General features: G+C 44.0%; 1 protein-coding gene across 10 annotated transcripts in view; it reads right to left on the reverse strand.

The window, feature by feature from the left end:
• Window positions 1-518: 518 nt before the first annotated feature.
• The window catches only part of LOC129135302 (signal-regulatory protein beta-1), a 57,204-nt gene continuing 39,910 nt past the window's right edge, over window positions 519-17,812 (reverse strand). For 3 of the 10 annotated variants that reach the window (XM_063803303.1, XM_024352241.3, XM_063803305.1), the window contains 5 exons: window positions 11,013-11,369; window positions 7,925-8,242; window positions 6,993-7,325; window positions 6,275-6,446; window positions 2,035-2,114 (listed from right to left, as the gene is read on the reverse strand). In XM_063803303.1, coding sequence (XP_063659373.1) covers window positions 6,316-6,446; window positions 6,993-7,325; window positions 7,925-8,242; window positions 11,013-11,369 — 1,139 coding nt within the window. In that variant the 3' untranslated portion in view covers window positions 2,035-2,114; window positions 6,275-6,315. Of the gene's footprint in view, window positions 1,461-1,999; window positions 2,115-2,336; window positions 2,411-6,274; window positions 6,447-6,992; window positions 7,326-7,924; window positions 8,243-11,012; window positions 11,370-17,812 lie in introns of those variants that run through there. The other 7 variants (XM_024352243.3, XM_054674410.1, XM_024352242.3 and 4 more) reach the window with 4 other exon arrangements.

A 17,812-nucleotide genomic window follows, 5' to 3' on the forward strand; every position in this document is an offset into this window, starting at 1 on the left:
GAGGAGATGATGCTAGCTGGGACCATGGAGGAGTGGTGGAGGTGAGAGGTGTGCAGGTTATGAGTACAACTCCTTTGTGTGCTGGAGCAGGCTTGGACTGGCTCAGGAGAACCAACTGTTAAATTTTCAGGAATTGTGTATTCTAGTTGTTAAAGTGTTAGAAGCTTGAAATGGGCCATGTTGGGGATATTCACCCCACAGAAATTGACAAACACTACAATTCAGCCTTCTGTTTTCTTTCAAACATTTACCATCTATCTCACCAGGGGACATAAGCATTTTGAAGCAGAACTGAATATGAGATATAAACAAAGAAGAAATCAAGAAGGACTTCACAGCTTTAGGGCTGTCACAGTATTTTTACCATGAGCAACAGAGTTGGGAAGGTTGCAGGATGATAGAAAAACTAGTGTTTCCATCACAGAGAGAGGAGGGAGAGATGCTTTCTTTCTAGGTGTGAGGAGTAGGACACTGTCTTAGTCCATGTATGGTGCTATAAAAGAATACATGAGGCTGGGTAATTTATAAAGAGAGGTTTATTTGGCTTTTGGTTCTGCAGACTGTACAAGAAGCATGGTACTTGCATCTGCTGCTGAGGGCCTCAGAGTGCTTCTGCTCACAGTGGACAGTGAAGTGGAGTTGGCATAACATGGGGAGAGAGGAAGAGAAAAAGAGAAGAGGGAGCTGCTAGGCACTTTTAAACAATCAGATCTTGTGGGTGCTAATAGACCAAGGTAACACCAAGTCATTCATGATGAATCCATCCCCATGACCCAAACACCTCCCACCTGACCTCACCTCCAACATAGGGGATGAAATTTCACATTGAGATTTGTAGGGAAAAATATCCAAATTATATCATATGTATAAACAAAGAGGAAGGATAATCATTTTTCTCCTTAAAACCTGGATGAGTGTTAATTTGTATTCAGGAGGCAATAGAGAATCTCAACAAGGCTGGGTAATTGGGTAGGCAGGAATCCAGAAGGCAGAATAACTCTTGAGAATCTGGACTGCAGTTTGTGGCTTACGGAGAGTCCAAGACGATGGAGGAGAGGTGTCCTGATGTGTTTAGATTTGGCGTGTTTCCCACATCCTAGGGAGGTGTCATGAGTCACTCCCCAGAGCCCCATCCCATGGCCTCTGCTCAGGACCATGAATGAAGACTGCTCTGGAGAATCAAGGACTCTGCAAAGGAGCAACAGGAGCCTGTGGGCAGGAAGATGTCCTGGGAGGGGAGGTGTTTGGAGCTCAGTCTGGGGAAGCTTCTCACCAGCCCCTTCTCTCAGTCAGAGCCATTCAAGGAAGGAAGTAGGCAGGAGAGACTGGGGGTCCCATGTGGCAGGGGAGGAGGGAAGGAGCTGTGGGTAACATGTCCATATTTAATCATCTGCTCATCATTTAAGAAACATTTCCTGGGAGGCTGTTGTATTCCTGGTGCTGGTCTCCTTCTGGGATGCCTGTTGCAAGTGGAGAGGCAGCCCTGAGATAGGACTCTGCTGGCTCAGCCCTCCTCCTGAGTCTTGATGCCTCTCTCCTCATTGCTTCCACTCAGGCACACAGAGGGTCAGAATGGGTACAGCCCTAAGAGCTGCCCATTTGTGGTTTCTCAACATGACTTGACAGTGAGGATTCTTTTGGGCCCATGGAGATCAGCATCAAATAATCTAGAGATGGCCTGCAAGGGACCACCCACTCAGCAGCCCCTGATTCATGCTCCTCTTCTCACCTCCTCATGCGACCCCTCGGGTGCTGTAAAAACCTTTAAACACCCTGGCTATAGCTCACCTCCTCAAGCACTCACACACTTCCTGGGGTTGGGAGACTCTTAGAGTCCTGACTCTTAGAGACCCTGAGAGTCCTGAGGATGTTGAGGGAGCTCTGTCACCTTCTCTAAACTCCACTGACCCTGATGCTGCATGATATGTGGGCTGGGCCCTCCTCCTGGCCCTGCCCTTTTGGAGCAGCCCTTGGTCAGGCATCCATCCCCCACACTTACAGTCAGGCCTTCTGCTTCCAGTAGACATAGATGACAGAGACACCAACCACCAGCAGCACCTTGGGGCCCAGGAGGAAAGCTATGAGAAGTGGAGCAGCAGAAGCCAGTGCTGGGCCTGGAAATCAGGAGACAGGAGAAGTTAGGAAGGGGCTACCCAGGATGCCATCCCAGAGGCCCCCACTTATCCCACCTGAGGCTACCTGGGACCATCAATGCTCCAAAGCTTTTGAAACTGCATCTTACCCTGGCTACCCTAGCTCCAACCCAAGGCAGAAGCCAGGGAAAGAGGTTCCTCATTCCCTTACCCTGTCCCAGGCTGCCAGGCTGTCCTCCCGGAGGGACGAAGTGGAGAGAATGTGTACTCATGCATTCATGTGTGGCACCTGAGTCCCTCACTTGATCCTCACAAGCCTGTAGGGCAGGGATTATTATTCAATTCTGATGGGGAAATTGAGGCTCAGAGAATTTAGGGAGGGTCACAAGGTTACTCGCATCCAAACTTAGGGAAGCCCATCATTATGTCCCTTAGGATGATTCCTGAGACTGTGTCCTTTTGAACAAGACAAGTCCAATTTCCCAGGGTCATAGGAAGAATTACGAAAGGGAAAGTAGGTGTCATGAGTATAACTGAGTACCCCCAGTTTGCTAAAAGACAGTTTATTTTCTTTGTTTTCTTTCCCCTTTCCCCCTGCTCCCAGTTTCCTACTTAGCCCTTCAGAAATGCAAATATAACCTTTCACCTCCCCCTCACCAGACATTCCCTGCAGGGCAAGTTGTTCTGTATACTCCAAGACAGATCTCTCCTGGAGAGTTGGCACACCAAAGCATACCCACCATGGAAACTTCACCTCCAGGGGTAGCCTCCAGACTTTCATCCACCAGGAGGGCATATGGAAAGCATGCCCCCTTGGCCACGTTTGCAACTTACTTCTGCTCAGGATGGCGCCACCTCAACTGTCAGGTAGCTAAGTCACCAGGCTAGTAGAGGGACCCCTGCCCTTGTTCCCATCCCCATTACCTTATAAAAGTGTCTGCTTTCTTCTCCAAAGGGGAAGCAGCACATTTGAAAGCAGGACACATTGTGTCCCTTCCCCAACCTAGCTTTGGAATAAATTCACTTTTTTTTGTATCAGACCTCGCGCTCCTTGATTGGATTCTACATGCAGCAAGCAACTAACATGCTTTTTGGTTATATGAAGATGGCTTCCGAGTGAGAGAGTTGCAGGCTGCTCTGTTTAGCCCCAGTGGTGAGGGTTGACCCCATGTTCTTGAGAGCTGGGGAGGCCCTTGAGGGGCTGGGCCTAATGTACTGTGGTGGATAGAAAACACCCTGGCATGACTGTCACGCTTGGGAGGGACTCAGACATCAAGCTCACATCAACCCCAGAGCAGGTGCCATCTGAAATCTCTCTGTTGGACACACAGTCAGATCTGGGGAAGCACACATTTGGATTCTTTGCATTTTTACAATGAGCACTTTTTTGCTGTTAAAAGCAAACAAATGAAGATATGTTTACTTCTGTTTTCATGTACGTTTTCTGGGAAATAAAATGGTGCTGATGGGTCCTTAAGGAAGGAATGGAGATCTCAGCATATGTGGCTGGAATGTTGGAGGCCGGCAGTTCTCAGCTGGGTGGCTCTCTGGGACTTTGTCTCCCCTGAGGAGAGCTGTACTCTCCAAGTGCACTCCTCCTTCTAGGGGGCAGCCCATAGAAAGATTGGCTGAATTGAAAATAGGAAGGCCACGCCTCTCTACTCAATTAGCAAAACTCTAAGGGACTCTCTCAGCCCTTGGCTTCTCTGCAGAATCAGCTGGGTCTTTGTCCTGCCTGCACTGTGGCTCAGCAGGTCCCTCTCCTACACTTCTGCCTCACTCCCTCAGGCATATTGACCCTGACAGCACTCTAGCATGCTTCCTGAACTCTTGTATCCACCTCCAGTTGGCCTCCTAGCAAAATTGACAGTGGAAATGGTCTGAAAAGCAGACTCTAAAATGCAAGTTTGGAAACTGACCACTCATCAAGATCAGCTGGCAATGAGGACCCCAGGGCTGGTAGTGAATGGAGCTGGGCAGGCCCTGGCTTGCAGCTATAGTGCAATTAATAAAACTTTCACTGTCAGTGAAGTGGGAAGGAAATTCCTTGGCATCAGGCATTTGAAACCGGATTGGGAAATGATAGTTATGAGGACTAAGGTGTTTGATGGCTGTTGCTGGGCATCAATTCTTTGGGGAAAGACGACGAGAAGCTAAGAGTAACTTATCGTGAATTAAGGCTCAGTGTAAAAACCAGAGGACTTCTTGGCAGCAGTGTAGATTGTTATCTCCTGGAGCCAGAGGGCAGAAAGAATAGAAGATTGGGTTCCAGAACATTATAAGAGTAGCAGAACCACAGAGGTGGATGAATCTCAGCTTCAATGGGCTGCTATGCTGGGCTAGGGCCCTGATGGGGAAGTTGTGGGACCCTGAGATGTGGGAGAGAATGTTTGGGTCAAAGCACTTACAGATCATCAGCCATCTTCTGAGTTTCTGGGGACAGTTGCAGCAGCATAACTAATTATCTCTATAACGAACCTCCCCAAACCAAAAGAAAAAACAAAAAAGGAAAAGTAAATTTTGCACAAACCTGACTCTGAGTATCACTTGGACAAAGAATGCCAAACTGCAAAATGACTGTGGGTCAAAAGAGAACCTTCACCACACCCTAGTGCACAATCTCACTAGGCTGCCACGCTGCTGGTGCAGTATGTCACATAAGGCATCTTGCATGTTGTGTACCAGCCCAGACAACCTAAAATGCATTTCCTGACATAGCACATGAGCAAGGATGCTACATCCAGCACACTGAAAGCACCCAAAAATGGCAGCCCTGGTCAGAGCTCTAGTGAGTGGATGGAAGTCTAAAAAGCAAATTCAGCTTCAGATAGATGGCGCAGATTCATCTCTTCCGGCTCCTCCTTGAGAAGTACGACTAAGAACTCTGGAAATATGAGGAGCAGGCATAGGAGAACTTCCAAGGTGAAAAAGGAAGGCAGACTGGCTAGGGATCTGAGGACTGAGGAACAGCCGTGAGGCCAGGCACCTGGGACCCACCCCCACAATATGAGCTCCCAGCCATAGAACATGACAAAAAAAATGACACAGAAAAGAGAAAAAGTGTCTATTCACTAATATAAATCCCCACTTCAAGAAACTACAAGAAGTAGAGCAAAATAAACCCGAAGCAAGCTGGAGATAGGAATTAATAAAAAAGAGAAGAGAGCAGAAAATTAATGAAATTAAAATATAAAAACAATACAAAAACCAACTGAAGCAGCTGATCCTTTGAAAGGATCAATAAAATGGGAAAAAATTATAGCAAGGCTGATGATGAAGAAAAAAGAAATGGCACATTTTAAATATCAGGATGAAGCGAGGGCTATCACTACAGACCCTGCAGACATCAAAAGGATCATAAGGGATATTATGAACAACTCTACACACAGAAATATGACGACATAGATAAAATGGACCAAAAACTCTTTGGAAAGCACAAGTTGCCAGATCTCACCCAATATGAAATGAATAATGTGAATAGCCCTAAACTATTGAGGAAAGTGAATTCATAATTTTAAAGTACCCCAACATATTCTTGAGGTACAGTAATTTCATAGAGAAATACTAGCAAACATTTACAGATAAATTAATACCAAATCTGGTGCACAGAAAAACGTTTACAAAAGAAATTTGGGGAAATTTGAATGTATGCTCCATTTTAGGTGATGTGAGATAATTATTTTAACAATTTAATGAAATTTAATGGTATAAAATTTTAAATTTTATGAAGTTTATAATGATATTGTTTTTGTAAAAAATGTCCTCTATTATCAGATCACCCAATTGCGGACTCCTCTTGCAACTGCGTGGGCGCATAACTGGGTGAGCAGTGGATGTGACCATGCACCTTCCATACATCTCTGATTATAGGGGACATTGTTGTCCTCCACTTCCTGTCTTCACTCTTCCAGCAGACAAATCAGCGACCCAGCATTGACCCAGTAGATAAAGCCAACGCCGTAGAGTCTGTGGCTGGGCCTTCTGAAAGTCTTCTGGAATAGACACCCCTCCTGGTATTATATGAGAGGGAAATAAGATATATTTTGGTCATAGATGGGGGAAGAACACTGGCCAAATTGACATCCTTGGGACGATGCCCAGCAGAAAGAGACGTTTCTCAAATTAGCATAAATTTGCATTATAGGCTGGTAGTGACCCTGTCCTCAGGACCTCAGACTTACCTTAACTAGTTTGGACCAGTCATCTGGTCTAATGCCTTGATCTAATTGTCTTCAACAATATCCCCCATTGCTTCCCAAGTCCTGGTTTCCCCTTCTGTAAAACTCCAGACTCGCTGGATGGTTGAAGCAGGAAAGGAGATCATAGATGAACAGAAACTTGCACATAATAAATCTGCGGAGAGCCATTGTGATTGTTATTGGTCAAATATCACCATCGGGACCCAAAGGAGGCCCTTGCTTTGACCACTCATGGTCACCTGGGGGCGTGGTCCAGGCTTAAACTCCACATGTCTTTCTGAAATTCATACAGCAGATGCAGGAGTCTGCAGGGGGCAGGTCACAGATATGAATGGAAAAGTTTAGGAAGGAACAGACAAGGCAGAGGTCAGAAGGAGTAGGAAGGAGACAGGGTGGCTGATGAGAAACAGGAATGTAACAACTGTCAGGGGTAAAAAGCCAGATGCAGAACGTGATGAACACATGATCCCCTTGCCTCCTTTCTTCCTCGTTCAGTACACATTTATGTCAAAAAATCTGTCAGGTTGTACCTCAAACTTTTAATAGTGATGACTCTTGGAGGGTGAGATTTGGGAGAATGATGCTGACTTTAAAATTCTACTTTATATTTATAGACTTCTAGCTTATTTTATGACAAACATAAATATTAATTTTAACATGAAAGAAAAAGATAAAATTTAAAAATTTGAAGTAACCTTACCAGGAGCAGTATTTGAGCCCTGCTCCTTCGGGTGGGCTGAGACCTTCAGGTCATGGCTTTTGCTGACCGCTGGCTGCCCGTCATGCTCCACCTGGCAGGTGAGCTTCACATCATCCCTGTGGGCAGATACATTCACCAGGAGCCAGCTCATCCAGTTGTAGGTACCATCCTTGTTCTCTGTAAGGGTTGAGGCCGTTTCTGTCCGGGACACGTTTCCATTCTCCAACCAGGTCAGCTGTAGTCTCTGGGGGTAGAACTTCCTCACCTGGCAGGTGACATTCACCTGGTTCTCTGCCCTCACGGGCTGTTGAGTAACCTCCAAGGTGGGTGGAACTGAAACAGCACAGGGCAGAAGCTCTGACCTTGTGGCACAGACAGATCGCAGGGAGGGCTCCATAACGTAGCTCCCCCACCACGGTGAGGGCATCACCAGGACAGTGCTAGGCATGCAGCAGGTGCTCAGACATTGAGGGTGCTCTTTGCATATGAATGAAATTACTAAGCACAACGGCCAGCACACAGTAGGTGCTCAAGGACTGGTAGCTCCTACTAGGCTAAGAATGAGGGAAATCTATAAGCACAACCCCGGCATGCAGTTGGAATGTTGTAACTGTAGCAAAATAAAGAAAATCACCAAGCACATAGAGGCTTAGCTCATAGTAGGTGCTCATTAACTGTGTTTGCGATCAGTGAAATAAATGAAACGGCTAGCACAGTCCTTGGCAGCTGGTGGGTGGTGTGGTCGCCCAGCCGCTGCCATTAAAATGTTAGTAAGTGGCTGGCACATCTAGGGGCATGGGAGGTGGGTAGTTAGGAATTTAGGTTCCAGGCATTTCAAGCCCTGGAGCAAGAGTAGAGCTGGATGAGTGGAGGGGGGTGGGGGGTGGGCTAGGCGGTCAGGTGTGGGCTTGGGCTGGGTGAGGGTCCTCTACCTCGGATGGTCTCAGACAAGTTGGCAGTCCCACGAAGAGGGTCCCCCTGCAAGGTGACGTGGGCCACCTCGCAGATGACTTGAGAGTGAACGTCCTCGCGGGTCAGCACCACCTTGGCTGTGCTGTGGATGCTGTAGGACACGTTCTCTCCTACGGGGTCCACGTTGGTCTGGAAGTCTGAGAGCTGATTCCCATTTTTGAACCATTTCAGGGTGATGTCTCTGGGTGAGAAGCCGTGGGACTCGCAGGTGAAGCTCGCTGTGTGCTGAGGTGTGGCCCTCGCCGCAGGGCCCGATACCACGGGGGCAGAGGGTTTGGCTACAAAAGGAGCATCGATAATCAGGAGACATGACTCAGATGACAGTCACTAACGATAAGTGTGTGACACGTTAAGAACCTTCTGAGACATTATTTTTTATCCTTCCAATAATGTGGAAGGATTAATGAGGGCGGTGTCCTTATTCTCATTTTACAGAGCAGGATGCAAAGGTTGGGAGAGGTGAGGACCCATGTGAGGTCAAACAGTGTAGGGGCAGGGCCCAGAGGGAAGTCCAGGCCTGAGTTCAAAGTCCTCTCCACACAGGGAGACTTCCACCAATCTGGGCATAGGAACAAAATTACTGATTGGTCTCCCTCCATGTTATTAACTGGTCCTAGCTGGCTTCCCCCGGAGAGCTCACTAACCTCAGAGAGGGCATTTATAGAAGCCAATACAGGGATCAATGGCAAAGTGGCACCACCGTGAGAGCTGCAACCAGGCTGCTCAGCCCACGAGACAGGTGGGCTGACACACCCAGGTCCTCATCTGCAAAATAGGAGGACGGCGTTTCTACTTCCTGGGATGTCGCCAGGATTCAATGGGGCGATGGAAGCAGTTTTGCTCTGGATCAAACACAGAAGATGCTTCCCCCCAAAAACACAGATCTATCTTTAACCCAGACTTTACAGATACACAGAGGTCTCTCTTTAGGTCTTTATGAATTATCCCATATTTTTATTCTTTTCACAAATATTTCAGTCTGTTTTGTTTTTAATACTTTTTGCTGTATAACTGAATAATGCAAGTGTTTGGAAAGAGAAGGTTGGGGCATTACTCCACACTTTAAAAAGTAAAGCTGAGTGAGTGCTGCAGAGACAGGGGCTGTAAGTCTGCCTGGTGGGGATGAAACCTTGGCTCCCCAACCTGCTCACCACTCGGGTCTCCTCTCTGAGCCTCAGTGTCCTCATCTTTAAAGGAGGCAACAAATGGCTCCTCCCTCATAGCACTGGTTTTAAGGAGACTCTGGCACAACTGCTGGTCTCTGGCCTCCTCCCTGCCTCCCTCCTGTCTCATCAAGAGAATCATTTAGGCCCACAGCATGGCTAAGAGGGGTGAGCACCCTACTATGAGTTAGCCAATCTGAGTCACATGTGAGCCACTTACTGACTGTGATTGCCTGGGCTGGGGAGGCACCACCTGGAAACTTCTGTGTCTTTGCCTGTGATACCTGCACAATCAGGATAAAGCCACCTTCCCCACCTAAGTTCAAGGGTTGTGGGGAGCCCTGATTGCTACATCATGTAGGAGGGAAATTAGGCAATTTTCTCAAATATGAAGACACACATATCTTCTGACCTAGGAAAGTCACTTCCAGTTGGAATTTCCCATCTGAAGAGGGTGAAACATGTACAAGGTCATCCACTGAAGGATTGCTGTAGTAGCTCAAAGTTGGGAATAAATTACATGTCCATTGACAGAAGACTGTAAAATAAAATTTGATATTTCCATTAATTGGAGTATTCTGCAGCTTTAGATAATGGAGCAAGCCTTTATGTCCGGATATGGAATCTCCATATGGAACGATAGGGTGTACGTTTGGGAGAAGTTTTCCAATCAGCAACGAGCTTTAGTGTCTGAATGTGAGGTGCATTCTGAACCTTTGGGAGACTGATGAAAAGAGAAATGCTGGCTACCTGACACGTGGTTCTGTTTGAGGAGCTTTTACTTAGCACCTATGATGCACCTGGCTCTTCTATGGAGACAGTGTCTAATACTGGTGAATGAAGGAGACTGTCTCGATTCAGATATGGATTCTGGGTCCAATTCTGTCACTAACTGGCCCTGTGACCAAGGACAAGGCCCCTGTCATGTCTTGGCTTCAGTCTCCCATCTGTAAAGGGGGTTGGGCCGGATGGTCTGAAGGTCCTTCCTGTGCTGACATTTCAGAATTCAGGAGTTAGGACAAAGCTCTTGGGCCTCTGGGAGGAAACCCCAGATAAGCATTGTTTCAGCCTTATATGGGAAACCCCTAAGTCACCCACATGTGGGACCTCTTTCCTGAGGTGAGGGACATTCTGAGATGATGAAGCTCTGCTCAGAGCCCATGGTAACTGTGTGACTCAGTCCCCAAATCGCAGAAGGGTTTCCCAAATGGACCCACAGTAAATGCCAAACTTACTGGCATCTCCTTCCACAAGGCCATCAGATTCAACAGTGAATCTGTGCCTCCCAGGAATCTTCCCCATGTGATGTTTCTGAAGATTAAATAAAGAAAAACACAATTTACCCTCTCCATGCCCTGGATGGATTTCTCCTCATTAGAAGGGAAGAGAATGTAAGCTTGGTGGGGAAGAGCTTTGGGCTGTTTCATTCACTGCTGTTTACACAGCATCTAGGGCAGAGCCTGGCACACAGTGGGGTCTCAGTGAGTGCCTGCTGCATAAAGAAGAGACTTGGCCTCCCTGAGGGGGAAGCGTTCTCTGGAGGCAGAAGGCAAGGTCCAGTGCTGTGCCTGGACAAGTCACTCAAATTGTCGGTTCCCTCATCTGTGAAACCAAAGGGCTGGGTCAGATTTGGAAACACAAGAGCTGTAGAGCCGCAGACTGGGGATGCCTTCTGTCCCATCATTTACAAGCCGTGGAGCCTCGAGTGACTGCCATGACATCTCCAAGCCTCAACTCATGTGATCTGGAGAAAGGGTGACATCAGTTCATGAAAGGGTGGCTGCTCAGCCACCACCACACCTGGCTGTTGCTCCAAGAATGGATAATGTAATTATTGAGTTATTGTCACACACCAGGGGACGAAGGAGGCCCACGCTGTACTCACCACGCACAGACAGCTCAGTGCCTGCTCCAGACTTAAACTCCACGTCGTCGGGGCTCCCTTTCCGGAACTTCACACAGTAGTAGGTGCCGGCATCTGCTGGGGTGATGTTACTGATGCGGATGGAAAGGTCCATGTTGTTTCTCTTTGTGAGGTCTGAAACTGTTGTTACCCGGGGGAAGTGGCCTTCTTTTTGATTGTAGATTAATTCGCGGCTTGGTCCAGCTCCTCTGAACCACTGGGTGGGCCCCACAGGGATCAGGGAGGTCACAGTGCAGTGCAGAGTGGCCGTCTCTCCAGCTGCAACCAACACGGACTTCTCAGGCTGAATCACCTGCAGCTCCTCCTCACCCAACACTCCTGGAAAGGAGCACAAAGCAATCATTTTTTCATCCTTACCTGATCCTCTGTGTTTCCTCAAGTGTTTATCAATGACTTTCATTGACTGGGTACACACCAAGAGCAGGCCTTGAGCTCAACACAGTGTGTATATTATCTCATTTAACCCTCAAAACAAGCCTATAACATATGACTGTATTACACGTAAAGACATGGAAGCACAGAGTTTCAGTTTTAAGGTAGCACTTTGGATTGAGGATATGGGGGGAGCTCCTGAACCCTCCTTGGAAGTGTCTGCTTTGGAAAATACATTATCCTCTGCTCTCTGGCCTCATAGGGTGTTGCACTTTCTGGACCATTGCATTGATCATACAAGGCCATATGACGTCTTTGGACCATTGAGTTGTGAGCAGAAGTGATGGGTATAATTTGTGGGCTGTATGTTCAACTGCAAGAGCACCTATGGATTAAGCTCTCTTTTCCACAGAGACCCACAAGACTCTGACAGTGTTTGCTCCATCAGCCTGAATGCATGAATGACCATTGTATGCAGAATCCTGACCCACAGTGAACATTCGGCCTAAAATATAAATACAATATTGTTTTAAGCCCCTGGTGATTGCTCACCCATAGCTTAATCAGATTACATTAATTTCCTAATACTGATGTGACAAATTACCAAAATTTAGTGTCATAAAACAAAAGAAATTTATCATATTATAGTTGCAGAGGTCAGGAGTCCAAAATAATGCTACTGGGATACAACCAAGAAGTAATGACGAAAGAAAAATACACATTGGTAGAGAATAAAACAGTGGTGACTAGGGATGAAATTGGGGTAGGTGATGGGGAGATGTAGGTCAAAAAATACAAATTGCAGATGGTTGATAAAGAAGTCCAGAGCATGAAGGTTCAATATGAGGCCTCCAATTAAAAATGTTGTGTCGAATTCAGTATTTTTGTTAAAAGCATATTTTATGTGCTCTTGACATGCACACACGTGCAGGGTAACTATGGGAGATGCTGGGTGTGTCCAATTGCTTCACTAAATACATGTACATGAAAGCATCATGTTTTAAGCTTTACATGTACACATTTTTTAAAAAGCTGTTAGTAAAGCTATGTGTCTTCTGGAGGCTCTATTTTTTGCCTTTCCAAATTCTGGAAGCTGCCCACATTACTTTCTCACAGTTACATCTTCCCATCACTCTAACCTCTTGCTTGCATCTTCACATATCCTTCTCTAGGAATTAATCTCCTTCCTCCTTCTTGTAAGGACCTTTCTTATATATCGTGTCCACCCTGATGCTAGACCCAGATGTTAAAACCACTGTCTTAAAAATGTTTGAAATGGGGCTGGGCACGGTGGCTCACGCCTTTAATCCCAGCACTTTGGGAGGCTGAGGCGGGCAGATCACCTAAGATCGGGAGTTCGAGACCAGCCTGTCCAACATGGAGAAACCCTCATTTCTATGAAATACAAAATTAGTCCGGCATGGTGATGCACGCCTGTAACCCCAGCTACTTGGGAGGCTGAGGCTGGAAAATTGCTTGAACCTGGGAGGCAGAGGTTGTGGTGAGCCGAGATCACACCATTGCACTCCAGCATGGGCAAAAAGAACAAAATGCCATCTCAAACAAACAAACAAACAAAGAAAAAAAAGTTTGAAGTGGTAAAGGAAACAATGGACAAAAAACTAAAACCACAGGATTATACATGCATTAACAAAATAAGAATATCAAGAAATTAAAATTACAAAAAGAAATCAAATGGAAACATAGGAGTTGAAAGTACAATAAATAGAGTTCACTAGGGGGATTCCCCAACACGTGTGAGCTGGTAGAAAAACATCAGAAAACTGGAAGATGGGATAATTGAAATTATTGGACTGAGGTATGGATGAAAAAAGAAATAAAGAGAATAGAATCTAAGGGAATTGTGGGACATTATCAAATGGATCAAAATAACATTATTAGAGTCCCAGGGGAATAAAAGGGGAAGAAAGGAGCAGAAGATTATTTGAAGACATAATGGCCAAAATGTCTGCAAACTTGATAAAATACATAAATCTAGAAATTTAAGATGCAGAGGAAATGCAAATTTAACTCAAGGATAAGCTCAGAGATCCACAATAATACAAATCATAATCGAACTCTTGAAAAACCAAAGTCAAAGAGAGAATTCTGAAAGCAGCAAGAGAGAAGTGATTTCTTACATTCAAGGGACCCTCAATAAGACTTATCAACTGAGTTCTTTTCAGAAGCATTGGAGGCCAGAAGACAGCGGGATGATATGTTTAAAATGCTGAAAGTGGGAAAAACCTGTCAACCATGAATTCTATACCTGGGAAGACGACTGTTCTTCAAACATGAGGGAGAAATTCAGATATTCTCAGATAAATAAAAGCAAAGAGAGTCCATTACCACTAAACCTTATGTATAAAAAATGCTAAAGGGAGTGCTTCAGGTGGAAATGAAAGGATGCTACATGGCAATTAAAAGTTGTATGAAGAAATAAAGATGTCCAGTTATATGTACATTTTTAAAAATTCACATTTTCCTGATGCCTCAATATCCCACAAACAAGCTGTGAGCACCCTAAATACATGACGAGGTAACCAGTGGGACAATGCTGGTCCCTGCCGCAATTCCTCTTCTTGTTCTCCTCTACTGTGACCTAGTGACACTGAAACACTCTAGTAAAACGCATCATGCTTTTTCTTTGTGTCCTCCACCATGACTCCCGGTAAAGGTAATTGCTTCACATTTCTCTTGCTTTCCCATCTGCTTGGTTGAGCCTACTCCCTGGCGCTCCTCCCACATGGCTTCCTGTGTGGCATGCCCTACCCCTTCTCTAACACCTGTGAATAGAATAAATCATTCCATTGCATGTGCCTCTCTACATGAACTTTTCATGGCCATGTTAGAGTGATCCTTTAAGACTCAACCAGCAGGACTTACTATACCATTTTCAACACTAATGGCAATGAGCATAGAATCATTCTAAACTGGGGTGGAAAGTTCCTAGGAGACACTCTTTGACTGTTCTTGCCTTACTGATTTGCTACTCTGATTGGCTACTTTAATTTGAGAAGGCTTTTTACCCTGTTGGCTTTCTTGTGCTGTGCTGTGTACAGCTCTGTGTTGCCTTTTGGAGTGCTATCAAGACTCTCTATGCTAAGGTGTAGATCCTTTTCCAATATCAGTAATGACATCCACCTTTCTTCAAGGGCACAGGATGACATAACATTGATAACAACTTTTTCAAAGGAGATTCAAGTGATACACATATTAATGTCACATAATCCAGCACCTCTAAGTTGTTTTGGGTTGCCAGTGGCAACGTACTCTTCATTTACAAATTTTACTTATAAATTAAAATCAACAAGCACTCCTGTTAGTGTCTTCAAATAAACAAGCTAAAAGCAGAGATTTTGGCAATGTCTTTCATGCGTCTTGAAGTCTCTAAACCACTCACAATGACCATACATTTTCCCCAGGGCCTTTTGATGCAAATATAATGCCCCTCTCGGCCTTTGCTATACTCCATTATAACAATGAATTTCTGGTTATCTGTTGGGCTCTCCCTGCTTCCAGATCTGGGGAGCATACTCTCCTGTTGTAATCATTAACCATAAATTGTCCCAAAGCCAGGCTCTGCTTATCTGAAATGGAGCCCACTGGAATCTAAACTTCCATGAAAACACAAAACTAAGATCACTGCCAGGTAGAGCGGCACACCTTTCTGTTAACAGTTGGCATTATTATTACTGGGTTTGTTGATGCAATAATCCTCAACCAAACACTAGCTGAGTTCAGCAGCATATTAGAAGGAATATACACAATGAGCAAGTGGTATTTATTCCTGGAATACAAGAATGTTTCGATATACAAATGACAAACAATGTAATACACTATATTTATAGAAGAAAGAGAAGAAACACATGATTATCTCATTTGATGCAAAACAGCATTTGAGAAATGTGGACATCTTTTTGTGACAAAATACATCACTAATAGGAATTTATGAAAACTTCTATAAGATTATAAAAGTTATGTACACATACCTTATTTTATTTTCACTTATGACTGACTAATTTACTATTTAATTTACCTATTTATCATGAATATTGATTACTGTCATTATTACGACATTATTGGAAAAAGAAATCAGTAAGACAATCTTATTTATGATTACTATCAAAAAAGCTAAAATAGCGAGAAACAAATTTAATGAAGGACATGAAAGAACTCCACACAAAAAACTGTAAAGCCCTGATGAAAAAAAACATAGAAGGCAAATAATGGAAAGATATTCATGCTTGTGGATTAGATAATTACTTTTGTTAAAAGTGTACATACTACCCAGAGAGATCTAAAGATTCAATTCATTATTAGTAAAATTTTAATGACATTTTCCTCAGAAATGGACAAAACAATCCTCAAGTTCACATTAGCCATAGAAAATTGTGAATAGATCAATAGCAAAGACTTGGAACCAATCCAAATGTCCAACAATGATATACTGGATTAAGAAAATTTGGCACATATACACCATGGAATACTATGCAGCCATAAAAAATGATGAGTTCGTGTCCTTTGTAGGGACATGGATGAAATTGGAAATCATCATTCTCAGTAAACTATCGCAAGGACAAAAAACCAAACACCGCATGCTCTCACTCATAGGTGGGAATTGAACAATGAGAGCACATGGACACAGGAAGGGGAACATCACACTCTGGGGACTGTTGTGGGGTGGGGGGAGGGGGGAGGGATAGCATTAGGAGATATACCTAATGCTAAATGACGAGATAATGGGTGCAGCACACCAGCGTGGCACATGTATACATATGTAACTAACCTGCACATTGTGCACATGTATCCTAAAACTTCAAGTATAATAATAATTAAAAAAAGAAAATTGTGAATAGAAAAGGCAATCTTGAGCAAAAAGACTGGAGGCATCACACTGCCTGATTTCAAAATTGACTACAGTGCCATAGTAATCAAAACAGCATGGCACTGGCATAAAAATAGACACATAGACCAATGGATCAGACCAGAGTGCCCCATAATAAACTCACACATCAACACTCAATTGACTTTTGATGAAATGTCAAGAAGACACAATGGGGAAGGTCAATCTCTTCAAAATGTGGCGTTGGGAAACCTGGATATTCATGTTTAGAGGAATGAATTAGAACTTCATCTCACATGACATACAAAAATCAACTCAAAACGTATTAAAGTCTTAAATGTAAGATCTGAAACTGTTAAAGTACTAGAATAAAAGTGCCATGACATTGGTGTGGGCGATGAATTTTCAGATATGAGTTCCAAAGCACAGGCAACAAAAGAAAAATAGACAAATGGCAAATTACAAATAGACAAATTACAAAAAACTAAAAAGCTTCTACACAGCCAAGGAAGCAATCAACAGAGTGAAAAGACAACCAGCAGAATGGAAGAAGATGCTTGCTAGCCATACATCTGATGAAAAGTCAATATACAAAATATGTAAGGAAGTGAAACAACTCAATAATAAGAAAATGATCCAACTAAAACATGGGCCAAAGATCTTAAATGCCAATTATCAAAAGAAGACATTAAAATGGCCAGCAGACCTATAAAAATACTCACCTTACTATTCATCTGATAAATGCGAATTAAAACCACAGTGAGCTATCATCTCACACTTGTTAGAGTGGCTACTATAAAAAAGATGATAACTAGTTTTGGAGAGGATGTGGAGAAAAGGGAATTCTTGCACATAGTTAGTGGGAATGCAATTTAACAGAGTCATTAGCAAAAACAGGATGGAGACGTCTCAAATAATTAAAAATAGAACTATCATATGATCTGGCAATCTCACCACTGCGCATATATCCAAAGGAAATGACATCAGCATGTCACAAAGATGTCTGCACTCCCATGTCCATTGCAGCATTATTTACAATAGCCAGGATATTGAATCAACCAAGGCGTCCATCAGTAGATAAACGGAGAAAGAAAATGTGGCATATACACAATGGAATTCTAATCAGCTTGACCAAAGAAGGAAATCCTGTCATTTCCAACAACATAAATGATCCTGGAAGATATTATGCTAAGTAAAAAAAGCCAGGCACAGAGAGACAAATACTGCATAATGTCCCTCATATGTGGAATTTTAAAATGTTGAACTCATAGAAGCAGACAGTAGAATAGTGGTTGCCAGGCACTAGGCAGGGGGTGCATCTGGGGAGATATTGGTCAAAGGATACAAAATTTCAATTTAGTTAGGAAAAATTAGTTCCGCAAATCTATTGCATAATATGGAGTCTATAGTTCATAACACGATTTGTATTCTCAAAAATTGTTGAAAGCAGTTTTTAAGAGATCTCACCACAAAAATGATAAATATAGAAGGCAGTGCATATGTTAATTGGCTCAAATTAGTCATTCTGAAGTGTACACATATT

The sequence above is a fragment of the Pan troglodytes genome, chromosome 21, assembly GCF_028858775.2.
Source record: "Pan troglodytes isolate AG18354 chromosome 21, NHGRI_mPanTro3-v2.0_pri, whole genome shotgun sequence".
In the NCBI taxonomy this organism is placed as follows: domain Eukaryota; kingdom Metazoa; phylum Chordata; class Mammalia; order Primates; family Hominidae; genus Pan; species Pan troglodytes.